The sequence below is a fragment of the Bidens hawaiensis genome, unplaced genomic scaffold, assembly GCF_021521415.1.
Source record: "Bidens hawaiensis isolate Kalapana, Puna unplaced genomic scaffold, B.hawaiensis_p1.1 tig00011073_1, whole genome shotgun sequence".
Taxonomy (NCBI): domain Eukaryota; kingdom Viridiplantae; phylum Streptophyta; class Magnoliopsida; order Asterales; family Asteraceae; genus Bidens; species Bidens hawaiensis.
The window spans coordinates 369,000-386,349 of record NW_027491853.1 but is presented as its reverse complement, the minus strand read 5'-3'; the positions used below and the strand labels follow the sequence as shown (position 1 = coordinate 386,349).

At 35.8% G+C, this 17,350-nt stretch overlaps 2 protein-coding genes across 2 annotated transcripts; both read left to right on the top strand.

The window, feature by feature from the left end:
- Positions 1-230: 230 nt before the first annotated feature.
- Positions 231-1,671, top strand: LOC143536955 (uncharacterized). The gene is made up of 3 exons (XM_077030825.1): positions 231-355; positions 493-1,052; positions 1,166-1,671. The coding sequence occupies exons 1-3, from the start codon at positions 231-233 to the stop codon at positions 1,669-1,671; spliced, it is 1,191 nt and encodes a 396-aa protein (XP_076886940.1).
- Positions 1,672-9,539: 7,868 nt separating this feature from the next.
- On the top strand, positions 9,540-11,742 carry LOC143536962 (serine/threonine-protein kinase SRK2I-like). The gene is made up of 9 exons (XM_077030833.1): positions 9,540-9,947; positions 10,216-10,290; positions 10,385-10,486; positions 10,569-10,622; positions 10,716-10,808; positions 10,884-10,976; positions 11,069-11,173; positions 11,262-11,360; positions 11,429-11,742. The coding sequence occupies exons 1-9, from the start codon at positions 9,780-9,782 to the stop codon at positions 11,702-11,704; spliced, it is 1,065 nt and encodes a 354-aa protein (XP_076886948.1). The 5' UTR covers positions 9,540-9,779; the 3' UTR covers positions 11,705-11,742.
- Positions 11,743-17,350: the final 5,608 nt, after the last annotated feature.

Below are 17,350 nucleotides of genomic sequence, written 5' to 3'. Positions count from 1 at the left end.
AGGTAATTTTCTTGAACTCATAAAACTTCTAGCCTCTTATAATGATGAAGTTTCAAAAGTTATTTTAGAGAATACTCCTTACAATTCAAAGTATACTTCTGGAAAAATTCAAAAAAAAAATACTTGGAATTATTGCTAATAACGTTCGAAAGCACATTCGTAGTAAAGTTGGGGATTCATACTTTTGTGTTATGGTTGATGAGTCACGGGACGGGTCTAAAAAAGAGCAAATGGCCATAGTTTTGAGATTTGTTGATGTAGAAGGGATTATACGAGAAAGGTTTTTGGATTTGGTTCATGTTACGGATACCTTCTCATTAACTCTGAAAAGTAATTTGTGGAGACAACTTTTGCGGTATGAGTTCGATGTTAGCAAAATTCGTGGACAAGGATATGATGGTGCTAGCAATATGAGAGGGGAATGGAATGGATTACAGGCACTTGTTATTTAGGATGTCCTTATGCATATTATGTTCATTGCTTTTCTCACAGATTACAACTTGCCTTGGTTGCTGCTTCAAAGGAAATTATTCCTATAAATCAGTTTTTTAATAACTTAGTGTCTATAATCAATGTAGTTTGTTCTTCTAGTAAGCGTCATGATGAGTTACAAAAGGCAAAGGGGGTGGAGATTAAAGAATTATTGGAACTTGGTGAAATCAAATCAGGTAAAGGGGAAAATCAAGCAACCACATTAAAAAGAGCCGGTGATACACGTTGGGGTTCCCATTATCATTTTGTTTGCAATTTGCTTAACATGTTTCATAGTACCCGTGTTGTTCTCAAGGGAATAATTAATGACACGTCTGCTAGTTCTTCTCATCGTAGCGATGCTGATGCAGTTTACTCTCACACTAAATCATTTGAGTTCGTGTTTATTCTTCACTTAGTAAAGGAAGTAATGGGTATAACTGACATTCTTTCTCAAGCCCTACAAAAGAAATCCCAAGATATTCTTAATGCCATGGAGTTAGTTTCGGCAACAAAAGAGAATCTAAATGCTTACAGAAACAATGGATGGGATTCTTTAATTACAAAAGTAAAGTGTTTTTGTGAGATAACATAAAATAGATATGCCGAAGATGGATGCTTTGTATACTTCTACTCGGTATCGGCCTCGTAAAAAAGATAATCAGGTAACTTTTGAACATTTTTTATCGAGTAGATCTGTTTACATCCACCTTGGACAAACAGTTGCATGAGTTGAATAGCAGATTTAATGATCAAGCTATTGAGTTGTTAAGTCTTAGTTTTACTTTAGTTTCAAAAAAACAACATAAAGCGATTAATATTGATGACATTTGTCTTCTTGTTGAGAATTATTATCCCGTTGATTTTACGGAGCAAGAGAGAATTCAACTACGATATCAATTGGAGCTTTTTAATATTGAAATGATAAAGAATCCCAATCTAAGTGACGTATCAACTCTTGCTGATCTATGCCAAAGTCTTGTGAAAACTCAAAAACGTGAGACATATTATTTGCTTGATAGAGTGGTTCAACTGATCTTGACTCTTCCGGTTTCTACCACAACAACAGAGAGGAGATTTTCAGCAATGAAAATGGTAAAGAATCGTCTTCGTAATAGGATGTCTGATGAATTTCTTGCGAATAACTTGGTGGTTTTCATCGAAAGAAAATTGCTGAAAAGTTTGATTCGAAATCAGTAATCGATGAATTTAAAGACTTTAAAGGTCGTCGGGCTCAGTTGTAATTTTTCTGCTTTTGTCGTTTATGCGTAAGATAATGTTATTTTGTTGGATTTATGGTCTTTTTTTTGGTGATAAAATTTGGTCGGTTTATATGTATGAACTTATAAGTAATCTAAAATTTTTGACCCCCCCCCCTCAATGTAATTGTTCAAGTTCCGCCACTGTCTGACTGGCCGTTCCGAGTAGGGTCGGGTTTGGACCGAGTAAAGATGGAACCGAATCCAACGGATCCGGGTTGGGTACCGACCCGGAAAGAAACCCAAAACCAAGTCATACCCATGGGTCAGGTATGAATAGGAACCGGTTTCAAGTTGTATACACCAAATCAGATCCGAAACCGAGTATTTTGTATACTTACAGATAACAACTAGGGTTGTTCAAAACCGGATATCCGAACCTTTCGAATAGTTAAAATCACTATCCGAATCCGAATCCGAAACTCCGGATATCCGAACCTCAGATATCCGAATATCCGAAAAAGAAAGTTTTAATAATAAAAACCAAACATCATCTTAAGAATCCAAGTTTCCAAATACAACAAATCAAACATACAACAACCAAATAACAAGTTTTTAAATCCAACAAACCAAACATACAAACACCAAATAGTTATTGTCAGCGGCGGAGAGTGGAGATGGGTGGCTGGAGAGTGGATTCCGGTGGCCGGAGAGTGGATACGAGGACGGACGATGGTGGAGACCGATGATGGTGACAGTGGTGCTCCGTCGGACGATGGTGGAGACGATGACTGACGGTGGTGCTGCGGCCGAGGACGGAAGAGGATGGTGACGGTGGTGCTGCGGCCGGGCTGTGTTTGTGTATGTGGTGTGGATGATGGTGGAAGTTAGAAAGAAAAAGGTTGAGAAGAGAGGAGGCGCTGGAGTGTTTGTGTTTGTTAAGGAGATCTAGATCTATGTTTATTATTAAATGTGTTATATAATATAAAATTAAAAAATATTAAAATTAAAATATCGGATAATTCGCATATTTCGGATATCCGAAAAATCTAAAAATTGATATCCGAATCCGAATCCGAATTTTCGGATATCCGGGATTCGGATATCCGAATTTTCGGATAGTTCGAATACGGATGGTCGGATACGGATAGTTTTGAACACCCCTAGTAACAACACCACTTATATCACTACATGCACCACCAAGAGTGGGCTATTTACAGTTATGCTATTTAAAGTTATTATTACATTTAATGTTATTGATATTTATTATTATTATTTTATTTTATTTAGGGTTACGTTATTTAAATTTATTATTATATATATTTAATGTTGTTTTATAGCCTTGTAAATTTTTTATTTACTGTTGAAAATTTTTTTTTAGAATGTTATTTTATTTTATAAATAATTAGTATTTTTGTTATGTTGTACAATAAAATAAAAAATGTTTTAGAGAAGAAGAAAGATGTATTATGCCACGTTTGGAAATATAGGGAATAAATATACTAAAAATTGATGTGATGTTAATGTGAATGTGAGAAGGGGAAAAAATGGACTTCCTCACCTCATCCAAAGCAACATCAAAACTGACCTCAAAGAAAACCTATCGGCGACTCAGTTAACCCCCAACACCGCACGTGCACATACCAAACGTGGCAACGACAACATCACTCGCAATAGACGAGTCTTGCCATTGAAGTATTGAACAAGGAACCGGATGCATCTGGAAGATGTGATTGGCGACCATCATGGTGTTACATTGAGACCACCCGTATCAAGTGGTCGTATGTCTCAAATGGCAAGCACCATGGCAACCTCATTCCGTTGTTGATGACAATAACATTTTGACGTGCGCGGGAGGGGTATATCTTACATGGTTCACATCCACGTTGCCATCCGCCCATCCCATGTATCCCTACGTGAGTGTTAGCTTGTTTACAAGTTCTTGTACTTAGGAAGTTAGTTTCTACGAATATATCCTTCATGTCCACTGTCCACTGTCCACATATGTTTCACTTCTTTGATTTCTTTTTGTATGCTTCCAAAAAGGGCCTTTGGGGTTTTATGAAGAAAATGAAAACAATCGAAAATTGTCTTGAATTGTCTCTAGTTCCTTTTTAGACTTCTTAAAAGGCCATTCATCTTGAACAAGTTTATATAAACGCCTATACATCCAATATACCTCATGGAATTGACTTTTGGCCAACAGAAAAAAGAAACACATAGCGATTAACAGTTCAAAAATGTTCTTTACCCGATACAACCTTTTATTGGAATTAATTTTTATTCTACTAAATTTCACTTCCTTTTACAAATTCTACTAAACAACGGTATCCTTAAAAAGAACTTTGATTTTAAATAATCACAATTATGCCCTATTGTAAAAACAACAGTGTCAACTTCACTTTTGGCCAGTGGAGCTCCCAACTAAATGAGCATTTTTTTTACCATCAGTCCGCGACTAACAGAGTTAATTATCACTTAGCTTGATGCTCACGTGGCACGTATAGTTGTCAATAAACATCTATGTGATAGCATTATGTTTTAATAATCATCTATTTCTTTTTAAAAAATTGATTTTGAATAATTTCAACTATGCACACCGGGCGAGGTGTGAAATTGAGACTTTTGTTTGTCATAGGGTATAGTTTAGTTTATTTAAAATCAAATTTCCTAAAAAAAAGATCAAGTTTAAGGTTGTTTTTCATTTTTATGATACATTAATCAAGAACGAGGATGTTTGGGGTTTAAATTGGTTGCACTTTTTGGTCATACATAAATGGATAAAGCTTTTGATTTTATACAAGTCATAGAATTCACACTGGTTTGGACTTTGGAGTTGAGTAGTTAGGCTGTTCACCTAACATTTAATACGGGCATTTATGATTAGACCCAAGTCACCCAACGATGAGTTAGTTTTCTACTTTTATCATGATTACAAATGGTTAAACACGTAATAACTAATAGAAAATGATTGCGGTTTTCTTACATATTTTGGGGGTATTTCGTGATGGGTTTTGGTCAGGACTTTTCTAGGATTATGTAAACTCTATTGATATATTTGCATGGTCTAATATTGACACTTTTAGGATACTATGAACACGCATATTACAAGGTATTTTAAGATGATCATGTCATCATGTGTTAGATGTTCATAAATGGTTTAGAGTAAAGTGCCATTTTCGTTCTTGTGGTTTGTCAAATAATGCGAATTTAGTCCAAAAAGTTTATTTTTTGCATATGGACCCTCTACGTTTCCCTGTTCTTGCCAATTACGTCCAAATCACTAACCCCGTTAAATTTAATCGTTAACTCAGGGGTAGACATATATTTTCACCCTTTATTTATTATAATATTTATTTTAGTGAATTGCGGTTTTCCTCCTTATGGTTTGTCCAAATCTGCGGTTTTAGTCCACTAGTTTTAAGTTTGCAATTTTCATACTTGTAGTTTCATTTAATCACTTGCAATTAAACCCGAGCTTATTAACCTCGTTAATTTTGGTCGTTAACCCATTTGCGTGCCTTTCACGTGGTGACCAGTTTTGTCGTTTCTCTCACTAAATAAACTTCAGTCTTAATTCGCTAGCCCCCTCACGTGAGGGGCTAGGTTGTATTTGAGGAAAATGAAAAAAAAAAAACAAGAAACAAAACTTGTAAGGCCCCGAACCCGGTAGTCTTACTTTAGCGTCGGATTTACTCATAAACACAGTTCTTACAAATCAGAGTTCATTAAAACTTTCGCGGAAACGTTTACTTGAAGCATTCGTTACAAAACATTCAATCTCTTCTTTGATATTATAAAACAAATCATTATATTTAAAACATCTTTTCTTCCATCTTAAGATGCCAGCCGTTCAATCCATGCCATGTGCCATCCTCATGCTAGTCCTTTGGTCTGATCACCTGCGTGCATACTAAAAGTCAGCTACGCTGAGTGAGTTCTAGTTAATCGGACGCCATACAATACATACACATACATACATATTCGAAGATACATATCCATACTTAACTAGTTACCCTTCTGTTCTACATACATACTTACTACCATACATACAAATCTACAATCCCTAACCTCAGTCCACCGAGAGTACGTTCATAGTCTGCCGTCTATACCTGTACTCAAGGTCGTGAACACGTAAAAGGTCCGCAGTCCTTACCTATGTTCACCATTCATGGTACGTGCAAGGTCCGCGGTCCTTCCCTATACCATCCCACTTCCACAACATGTACAAGGTCCACGGTCCTTCCCTATGTTGCAAACTAATTCATAGCACGTACGAGGTCCGCAGTCCTCCCCTATGCTACCACAGCACGTATAAGGTCCACAGTCCTTCCCTATGCTGATGCCTATCTATAATACGTATAAGGTCCGCAGTCCTTAACTACGTTGTCGTCTATTATCTGTAACACGTATAAGGCCCACCGTCCCTATCTACGTTTACATCTATCATCTACATTACGTATAAGGCCCGCAGTCCTTAACTACGCCATCACTAGCCGAGTCTATGTCCGACAAAAGCTAGAGGGATTTGCCATCCTAACTTACTATGTCGAACGTAGAACTCACATACCATTCGTGTACCTGTATACACATACTTCACATATACAATAATTACATTATAGCATAAAAACACTCTAGGCGTTCTTTACATCATTCATTTAACAACCATACCCCTTGTCGATACGTGCAATATCCGAAGATTGTTCACGCCCCGACAAGTATTCATTTGTAATGTTCATACATCTTCGATATATAATATTCGTACCTTTATTTTTAACCTGACAGTACGCGCAATATCCGAAGATCGTTCGCGTACCGACAAGCAATCATTCATATCCATCACATATATCACATATGGCATACACTTATCACCTAGGATAAATGTATTAACAACACATCGAGTATGCACACAGCCCCGAAAACATAACAAGGAATGGGGCTAGAAACTCACCTGAACTCTGCTTCTTCCTCCGATAGTTGTAAATCCCTTCTTTAACTGAGCTCGGCTGACTGTATAAGTTACACGTATCAATACTCGCCTGATTTAATCTGGTGGCCTAGTATTAGCTTACTTTTACTTATCGTTTTTAATCTATTTTCTAATCGAACTTGACTTTAGGCGAAGTTAAACCTTAGGCGAACTTGGCTTTAGGCGAAGTTGTCATCAGGCGAACTTAGCTTTAGGCGAAGTTGTCATCAGGCGAACTTAGCTTTAGGCGAAGTTATCAGTTAGGCGAACTTGGCCGTAAGCGAAGTTATCAATTAGGCGAACTTGGCCTCAGGCGAAGTTACCAGTTAGGCGAACTTGGCCGTAAGCGAAGTTATCAATTAGGCGAACTTGGCCTTAGGCGAAGTTATCGCTTTGAAGGCGAAGTTATCGCTTTGAAGGCGAAGTTGCCCAGTTCGCGGCGAAGTTGCCCAGTCCAGCCGCTGTTTGGTTTCTATCAAGCATTTTGGCGATTTTAACACCCTTGTTATGGTTCAACATCACCCACTACGTTCCCCAACCGGTTTCGGTCGTTTATACACTATAAAGCTTGGATCTTTAAACTTCAAATATCAAGAATCATACCTTTTTGAGCTTGTTTGGATCTCGTTTAACTTGTTTAATCACAACTAATCGCTCACCCTTTCTCGGATCTTGTTCGCTCCTCTCCTCGGCCGCCGGCGGTGTATGTGGTGTGTGTGTAAAGATATGGATAAATGGATGGAATTGAAAGGATTGGGGTTTAAGGGGGTATTTATACTCCCTCAAGCCCATGGACCGAAGGCCCATATTTCCTTTTGGTCCATATCCAAACCCATCTAATTATCCTACTAAGTCTTCATATTATGCTGTTCCACTAACTCGTTTATTTCACCCGACAAAATAATATATTAAATATTACTTAGAAATTTCGGGATGTTACAAAACTGCCCATCACGTGAAGGGTACACTAATGGGTTTAACGACCAGACTTAACGATATTAGGGAATTAGGGTTTAATTGCAAGTGAAATGAAACCATAGGGAAGAAAATTGCAAATTTGAAACTACTGGACTAAAATCGCAGATTTTGACAAACTAGAGGGACGAAAACTGCAGTTCACTAAAATAAGTATTATAATAAGAAAGGGTGAAAAGACATGTCTACCCTTAACTTAACGATTAAATTTAACGGGGTTAGTGATTTGGATGTAATTGGCAAGAACTGGGAAAGGTGGAGGGTCCATATGCAAAAAATAAACTTTTTGGACTAAATTCGCATTATTTGTCAAACCACAAGGACGAAAATGACACTTTACTCAATGGCTTATTTAGTTCAGTTTTCACCTTATTAAGGCTAGTTGTTGTGGTCATGTGGAGAAGGAGTTGCTAGGTAGTTAAGGTGTCACGTCACTGTTACGTTGGCTTGGAGCTTTCATTAACACACTTGTAAACTCGCGCATTGTGGTTTAACTAGACATTAATTTATAAAAATAAAACAAAAAAGAAAAAAAAAGTGTTATTGGTTATTTGGGAGTGGCTCCACCATTTCCTTGTTTAAAGCCCTGTCACACGGCTAACTGACGTCCCTTAATGCCCCGGCCTTAACGACCTGACGCGGTGTAGCCAACGTTAAGGCGCGACCAGTTTTGCCTCTTTTCACACCCCCACAGGCCACAACAAAGTAGCTGAGTGCTAGATATTTTTTTATAAGTAAACATGTAACAATTTTGTTTTATCTAAATGATATTTCGTTGTTTATAAAGGGCATTTGTCATTTCTGTACTAGATCTTGTTTTCAAATAGCTTAGCATGTTTAATGTAAGATATATCGTGCGACATAATTTATTCTATGTTTACTTATATATTCTTGTATAATTGTATTATCATAAAGTTAACTATGATTTTTAAATTTTAAGTGTATCATTGTTTGCTTTATGTCAATAACCATCGTTTGCCGACCACCAATGTTGTCATAATGCAACACCTTATTTTCAAAACCTCCTTTGATATATATGCTATTTTGAACATCTATATTTTGATAATCAAGGTCCCAATGTGGCATAAAGAATAACATTATGGTTTACAATTTTAGCAAAAACTTATTGTCCAAACATGATAGAAAAAAACATATAATATGGTGCAATTTGTGGCCAAACTCGTAGTTAAAAAGTCACGCGACAATATACAATATTTAAATAAACAAGTTTCATCATATAACAAATACATTCAAGTCTTTACCTCTAAAACACGACAACAACATTGTATTATCCGACAAGTTTACACCATATGCATAATAATGCGTATAACAAAACTATGTGAATAGAGATGTTTCATACTTGAAAACTAACCTTACAAAGGTCTTAAAAACCTTCACACGACCGACATGTTGGGAAGGAAAAAAAATACCAACAATGTGCCAACATGAAAAACAAGGGTGAACTTAATGCCTTAACGCGCAAATGGATGTGTATTCAAATGGCTTAATAAGCAACATCCCACATCACTACTCTCTGAGCCCAATCTTACTACTAACTCAATACCCGAACTAAATGGTCCGCTAAACAAGTGCATCACATAGACTCAATCATCCTACATCACACTCTCAACACCAAAAAACTGTAAGAACTACATCATTTGTATTATTAAGATGGAGAGGAAAAACAAACGGGTAATTATCACGTTAAAAAGAAGAAAAAAAAGAAAATATATTATAAAAACACTAAAATATATAAGAAACCTTATCAAAAGTAACAAACTTAAATAAATGTTGAACAACAGTAACCAACAACCATAACGACGTCGTATAGATAATAAATAAGATTTGTCTTTTCTTTCTCCCATATGATATTGGTCACCACCACCACCTCTTGAGAGTGCAAGTTGCAACCATTTAATAATAATAAAAAGCTTAATCCAATCCATTTGCTGACCCCAACAAAAATATCTCATCTCGATTTATTCCCAAAAGCAACCGACTTTCTGGGCCCCTTTTTTATCTATCTGTTTCTTGATATTATTATTATTATTATTATTCACCGGCATATTAAGAAACAACAACACAAGAGAATACTACTAGTTTATTTATTTAACCGATTGCTGATGTTTAATTATTGATTGATTGATCTGATCTGATCTTGTTCGATGGATCGTCCGACGACTTCTTCCATGGATTTGCCCATCATGCACGACAGTGACCGCTATGATTTGGTTAAAGATATCGGGTCGGGTAATTTCGGTGTTGCTAGGCTTATGCGAGATAAACAGACTAAAGACCTTGTTGCTGTCAAATATATAGAAAGAGGCGAAAAGGTAGCTTTTTTATTTATTATTATTTAGTTATTGTGATTTCTGTTTTGGGTGTTGTTTTAATTTTGCAATTCTGGGTACTTCTGTTTTGTTTCTATATATGGATCTTTGACTTTTTTTGGTCAATTCAAGATTTTCATTGAAATTGGGGAAAACAAGATTTAGGCTATCAGATGATGAAATTTGGGATTTTTTGAATAGTTAAAGCTGTAAAATGATTAGGGTTTATGCTAGTTTTTTAAAAAGATTTAATCTTGGATTATTGTTTCAGATAGATGAGAATGTTCAAAGAGAAATCATTAATCACAGGTCTCTAAGGCATCCGAATATAGTTAGGTTCAGAGAGGTAAGTTTATATTGTTTTTATCATAATCTTTAATTGTTAATTGGACTGTAAATTAGTAAATTACTTATTTTTCTTGTCTTTTAACCCGTTACAGCTTATCTTGACACCGACCCATTTGGCAATTGTGATGGAATATGCTTCTGGAGGTGAACTTTTTGATCGAATTTGCAATGCGGGACGGTTCAATGAGGATGAGGTTCTTGTTTTAATAATATATTAAATAAAAATTTGTTTGTTTTTTTTCCTTGAAAATGCTAAATTTTATCGGTTCTTCGCAGGCCCGATTTTTCTTTCAGCAACTCATATCTGGAGTCAGCTATTGTCACTCTATGGTTGTTGGAACTTTTACACTTAGTTTTTTTTCATGTTGTTCATTACTTAAGTTTGATTATTTACTTACTTTTTGTTTTTTTTCATGATTAAAGCAAGTTTGCCACCGTGATTTGAAGCTAGAGAACACGTTATTGGACGGAAGCCCTGCGCCCCGTTTAAAAATTTGTGATTTTGGGTACTCCAAGGTAATCAGATCATATAGGTTTGACTCTTGGTCAAAATTTATCTAGGTTTGACTTTTATCTGTGTTTGTATTGCAGTCTTCAGTTTTGCATTCACAGCCAAAGTCAACAGTCGGTACACCTGCATACATAGCTCCTGAAGTGTTGCTTAGACAAGAATATGACGGAAAGGTTACATTTTTTTTTTGTTTCTTGATCCATTTAGATGTCGGGTCAAATCTCTTGAATTGTATGGTCAACTAAACTTTTTTTGTCTTTTTCAGATTGCTGATGTGTGGTCATGTGGTGTGACATTATACGTCATGCTTGTTGGTGGCTACCCTTTTGAAGACCCTAACGAACCAAAAGATTTTCGGAAGACGATTCATGTATGGTGTAGACATATTTATATCCACAATTTATAATATTAAAATGTGTTGACATTATCATGTTAATATACTTTTTGGTGATCCGCAGAGAATTCTTAATGTTCAGTATTCGATTCCAGAAAACATCCAAATATCTCCGGAATGTCGCCACCTCATCTCAAGAATATTTGTTGGAGACCCTACACAGGTTAGTCGGTAAAAAGTTGACATTTCTATAACCGTTCTTTATGCTAAAGTTGATGTACATTTGAACAGAGGATAACTATGCCAGAGATAAAGAAACACGAGTGGTTTCTAAAGAACATGCCTGCTAATATGATGGATGAAGATAAGATGATCAATAGTCAGTTTGAAGAGCCTGATCAACCGATGCAGAGTGTGGATGTGATCATGCAGATAATATCAGAAGCCACTATTCCGCCTGTTGGCCTCTATGATCTTGATATGATGGAGGATGACCTGGATGATTTCGACTCTGAACCGGATGAACTTGATATTGATAGCAGTGGTGAGATCATATACGCTTTATGATGTTGTCCATGTAGAATCTTTTGTGGGTTTTGGTTAGACGTCAAGATGGGGTTGTGGTTTTTGTATCTGGGCGAGTCTTTTGGCCTTTTTTGGTATCACTACCGGAGTTGGAATTGAATATGTACACCTATTGTTTCTGAATCCTTTTTGTGTAAGAGCTATGTACACTTTTTAATATCCATGGTTGTGATGTTGCCCCAATTTTGATCATTTTAACTAGGATATGGGGTTTGGAGTGATTGTGCATATTGTGTGGTTTATGCGGGTTGTATCACTTTCTTAGCGTGGAATGTGATATATGAGTTTACAAACATGACCCGATTAATCTGAAGTTTAGATTATGTCGGATTAACATATTTAAGAAGAAAAAAAAGTACAAGATTAATCTGAAGTTTAGATTATGTCGGATTAACATATTTAAGAAGAAAAAAAAGTACAATAATCAAGACCGAGAAAAAACGACCTTTAAAGACTTTTTCAAATTTATTATAGTATTTAATTAATCTATACTATATAATAAATAAAAGTTTTTTCTTGCCATATGTTATTTTTTTATACATTCTTACTCTTTTATTCCGCCTCTCTCTCCTATTAATTATAAGTTATTATACACTTTTATTTGTTCTTTTTTTTTTATTGTAATATTTCTCTAATTGCTTTTACAAAACGTATTTTATTTTTAAAAACGTTAGGTTTGTTTATAAAACATTTTTATGCGCTAAAATTATCTAACTTGTCTAATATAAATTATATCGTTTTTATATATAAGAAAACATTCACATATATATGAAACATTTTAGCTCCTAAAAATTACTTAGCGAGTTCATTGTTAAAAACACGTGAATCTTTAACTAAACCTAACCCACATTCTTTTCCTATGTAACCGTAATCTCTTTCTTTCTATCCATATATTGCCGATCAAAACCTTATTGATTCTCTTTTACAGCATATTCTTCCACTGATCGAAAGCTCTTTTTTCTATTGATGATGGGTTCGTATTGTTCTGATTGTACCGTTTATGCTCTCATAATTCTATTTTACTTTAGTTGTTACATATTTTTAGTATATTGTCTAATGTTGTATCGAAAGAAGTATTTAGAGATTTATGATTTATTTTTAAGACTGTGAATAGTAGTTGTAATTTAACTTAATTCTTATTTAATGTATTGCTCAACTTTATTTATCAATAGTTATCTCTTACCGAATTTACGTTGTTAAACCCACGTAAGACATGGGTTCCTAACCTAGTTGTTAATATAAAGTATGTATAAAATAGTATTTACTTTTTTTATATCTTGCTATATATTAGACCATGCGTACTGGAGGCGTTATGGGGTCATAAAGCTTGGGAACCCCCCCCCCCCCCCCCCCCCCGGCTCTATGGAGGCGCTTTGGTTAAGGTTTTTTGGGTGGCGTTTTGTATAAAACGCTGGTGGAAGGCACACGAATTAAAAAAAACAAATAAACATAGTTATGGAAGATTTATGACTACATCATTTTTTAATAAAAAGTCATCTCTGACTAGACATCACGTGTCGCATAACACACAAGGGTGGGTCTTTATGACTACGTCTTGTATTAGAAATTGAGTAATAGTACAATATGATACAAATTACTTTTCAATGATTCTAATAGCGGATTGTATTGGAATGCAGCAACAAAACTAAAAGTTAATATTCCCACTTGGCCACTTTGGCATTGTGATGCTGCCTCCATCTCTTTTCCCCACTTATGTTCGCATCCCATGAATTTTATTTAAATTGTCTTAAATTTATATACAATCAAATCTTAATGGACCTAAAATTTTTTGGGCTACAACCTTCATGCTTGTCTACCGTAGAGAGGAGAAAAGTGAAGAACTTTTCCAACTAGATATAAACGTTTACATGATAAGAAAAAGGAAAACGACGCGCAAAGGAAGAAAACATTAATAATTCTTTTTTTAAAGGGATATTGGTTTTTAATACTCTCAACCTGTTGGATTTTGTGATCGGTTCGGGTCAAGTCAACGCGGACCGACCCGAATATGACCCGGTATGAGTTACACCGAGGGTAACAAACTTTAAGCTCACTTAAACGTTAACTAGGCCGACTCAATCAATTAGAACAATAAGAGGGTGGATTAAGCTTTGATTTGGTAATTGGGCTTAAAGCCCAATGGGTTTAAATTGTTTAAACCTTAATTATTTATCTATATATAGTATAATCATATTATATTATGAAAGTGAAGATATCCAAAAATAAACCCTAGTCCACCACCTTTTCCGGCGCCGCTTTCCTGTGACGTTTTTCCGGCCAACATTTTCGGCCACCGGAATCTCGTTCCACCTTTCTTCTCGGGCTACTGGCCGTTTCACACCACCACCGCAGCTCCTAAAGACCATTGGTCTTGCTCTCTGCTGCTGTCAGCCGTCCTTTCCCCGTACTCCGGCGACCCACGTTTTTCCGGCGACCCTATTCCGGCCGCCAAGTTATAGGAGCTGTTGTTGCTGCGCTTTACCGCAGTTCCACCACCACCGTAACAGCACCTCATTGGAGCTGCTGCTGTTCAGACGTGTGCCGCCTCTCGCCGCCGTGTCACCACCGTCCACAGCCACTATAACAACCGGAGTTTCGTTGGTTTGTTGATTGAGTCGATCTCCTAACTCGGTTTGTTATCTCTCGGTGTCTTCCCGGTTTCGATAACCGAGGTATAAAACCTTAATCTTTAATCTATGGTTGTTTTATTATTTGTGTTTAATCGTACTTGTTTAACGTTGTAATCGAATCCGGGTTTTGGGTTTCGATTTTTGGTTCGTATTAATCGTTTATATTCCGCTGCGTTTTATAGTTCGTTTATACATATATATTAATATTGTTTAATATCTATCGAAACGAAATTATAACTAAAATGGGTTTGAAATTACTTAACCGTTTTCGTTCCGAATCACCTTTGAATCCCAACAGTGGTATCAGAGCCGCGGTTACAACGTACGAGTCGATTCCGGTTCATTTAAAACCGGATCTACATCTTAAACTTTAAATCGTTTAAAGTTTTGATCTAGATTTATTTTCGGGTGATTTTAGATTTGGTTAAAGTTTTGTTTATTTTATTTGACCAAGTCAAAACGACCCGAAATTTTATTTATTTTGAATATGTAAATCCGGCCCCGACCTATGTTTGTTTGATTGTGTTTGGTTGTTGAGCTTGTTTTTGGCCATATGGATGGTTCAAAAGTTGTAAACGGTTATTATTTATTTTTCGGTTTTCTTTTGGCCATAAAGATGGTTCAAATTTGTAATAGGGCAAGTCATTGTTAGTTTATAAATTTGTAATAAAGAATACGCGAAGATAACCGAGGACGAGCTCAAGGATTTCTTAGAGTTAGTGGGAGTTCGGGCAAGATGACAGGATGCACGAAGAAGTCCATCCTTGTGGTTGTTTTGTGTTGTGAACCCCTTGACCCGATCGGTCTTCCTAATTGGCTCTAGCGAGACCGATCACCTTTTGGCCATAAGGATTTACATATTATTGTTATTTGCTATTTGTGGTTGCTTGGATTGTTTATAATGAAATTATAATATCACCGACCTAATACAAAATAAACTTGAAAATAAACATTTTATTAACCAATTAAGTTTTGCAAATTAAAAGCGTTTTGATTTCCAAAACTAATAACTTAATAGATTTTCTATTAACTTAAAAATTGGTTAGTCATATCGCGACAAACTTAGTTTTTAATAGGTTATCTAAAACTAAGTGTCCTGAGAGATGAAAGGGTTCATCAATTCGTCCCAATAATAAATACAGTAAAATTTGACTTTTACTCTATTTGGTAATTTTAAAATTAATCCCAATTTAAAACCAATAGTTTATGCCAATCCTACTAAAAGTCACACATGAGGCATACTGCGAAATTTCGAGTGTTTGGAGCTACAACACCGCACTTGTTTTCTAGCCTATCCCATCAAGGTGAAAGCGTTTTGTTGACACATCCGGCTCTTTCACACGTCACTATACTAGGAAAACTATTACTTTACTCTCCTGTTACGTGCTAAAGCTGTATGGAGACTTAAAGTAGGCAAAGATGAGGCTAAACGTATCTACACAGACAATCGTTGTCCCTATAGGTCTCATAACCGAGAATTGTGCTCTATTCACAATTGGCAATCGTTGTCAGTCTGCCTAACCACTTATTAATGTTGTGTGCTACAGATGCTTTTAATAACTGGAAGCCGGATTCTCATGCTTCTATTTCATTAATGTTATTGGGTCATTAATAATGGGACTATAACGTCGAAAATACTAATTAAATTTACTTTTGTTTAATTAATCAGATGTCGTCAAACGAAAACTGATATACAGTTATTTTTATATGTTTCCCATGATAATTTTATACCGTATTCGATGATTTATGATTCATTTTCGCTTAGAATTGATATATCACTAACTAAATAAAGTTTTGTAGGTCTCTGGTGCAATAAACAGTCAAAAAGGAGTTTAAACGAGTTAAAACGAAGAACCAGGACAAATGAGGGTTGAACCGGAATGAACCAGTAGAAGAACCGGACTAGAGGGACCTGGTCGCGTAACGCGACCAGGAGAAGGAACCTCGTCGCGTGACGCGACGGGGATATACTGTGTCGCCGCATAACGCGGCCAAACTCCTTTATCTCGTCGCGTGGCGCGACGAGCACCTTTTTCTGGAAGATTTTGACGTGTAGACGGGTTTTTAAAGCCTTAATCACTATTTAAACATCTTTAACTTAAAACCTAAGGAGAACCTGACACCAGCCGAATTAGAGAGTTTTTGGAGCCATCTTACGAGTCTTGTGGTGATTTTGAAGGCAAGAGAACATCCGGTGAAGAGCTAGACGTTTAAGATCGAAGAATACGGGTTTTATCGCATTTAATCTTTCTTTCTTCATTATTTCACCATGTTTTCATTATTATTTGTTTTGTTTGATTTAGACTTTAAGATGCTAGGCTAGACTTCATGTCTACCTAGGTTTGATGAACATGTTTGAGACTTGATTCTTGCTTTGGATAATTGTTTGATTATGGTTTCGTTATTTAATAGTAAAGACTTGGTTTTGTTTTCATGATGCGTATAAGTATTTATTGTCTTGATTGATTATTAACTATTGCTTCACATAGATCTTTTATCTTTTGATTGTGTTCTTTAGATTTAGGGTTTATGTTTAAATCATTACTTGGTGTTTTGATTATTGTGATTAAATGGGCCCATTAGATCATAGAAGCTTGTTGATAGTTAGTTAGGGTTTTAAATGTTTTGCTAAATTCCAAAAGCTGTAAGGTGAGGAGTTGTTCATGTGTCTTGGTCAATTGCATGCTAGGATAGTAGTGACAATATTCTTGCTTATTGTGTTGATCCATGTTCATGATGTCATGTTAGCTTATCAAGTTATCTAGAGTTTTGTATTTCGTAAGATTGCTTGCTTTAGATACTATTAATTAACCTTAATTGATGACTTTGCGGAAATCAATAATACTGATTGCTTAATAATCTAATAATTGTACTTTGGGATTTCATTTGATTCAGTCAAAGGTCTTTAGGGTTTGTTAGATGAATATGTTTAGAAATCAGTTTCCATAATCATGTTATTTGTCCATTGCTTGATGATTGTTGATACATGGGATTTTTA

Bases quoted from the DNA above. Each gene is read 5' to 3' on its own strand.
- LOC143536955 (XM_077030825.1), top strand. From the start codon at position 231: ATGGCCATAGTTTTGAGATTTGTTGATGTAGAAGGGATTATACGAGAA. The intron at 356-492 runs GTATGAGTTCGA...CTTTTCTCACAG, and splicing joins TTGTGGAGACAACTTTTGCG to ATTACAACTTGCCTTGGTTG. The intron at 1,053-1,165 runs GTGAGATAACAT...TTTATCGAGTAG, and splicing joins TACAAAAGTAAAGTGTTTTT to ATCTGTTTACATCCACCTTG.
- LOC143536962 (XM_077030833.1), top strand. From the start codon at position 9,780: ATGGATCGTCCGACGACTTCTTCCATGGATTTGCCCATCATGCACGAC. The intron at 10,487-10,568 runs GTTCTTGTTTTA...GGTTCTTCGCAG, and splicing joins GACGGTTCAATGAGGATGAG to GCCCGATTTTTCTTTCAGCA. The intron at 10,623-10,715 runs GTTGTTGGAACT...TCATGATTAAAG, and splicing joins TCAGCTATTGTCACTCTATG to CAAGTTTGCCACCGTGATTT.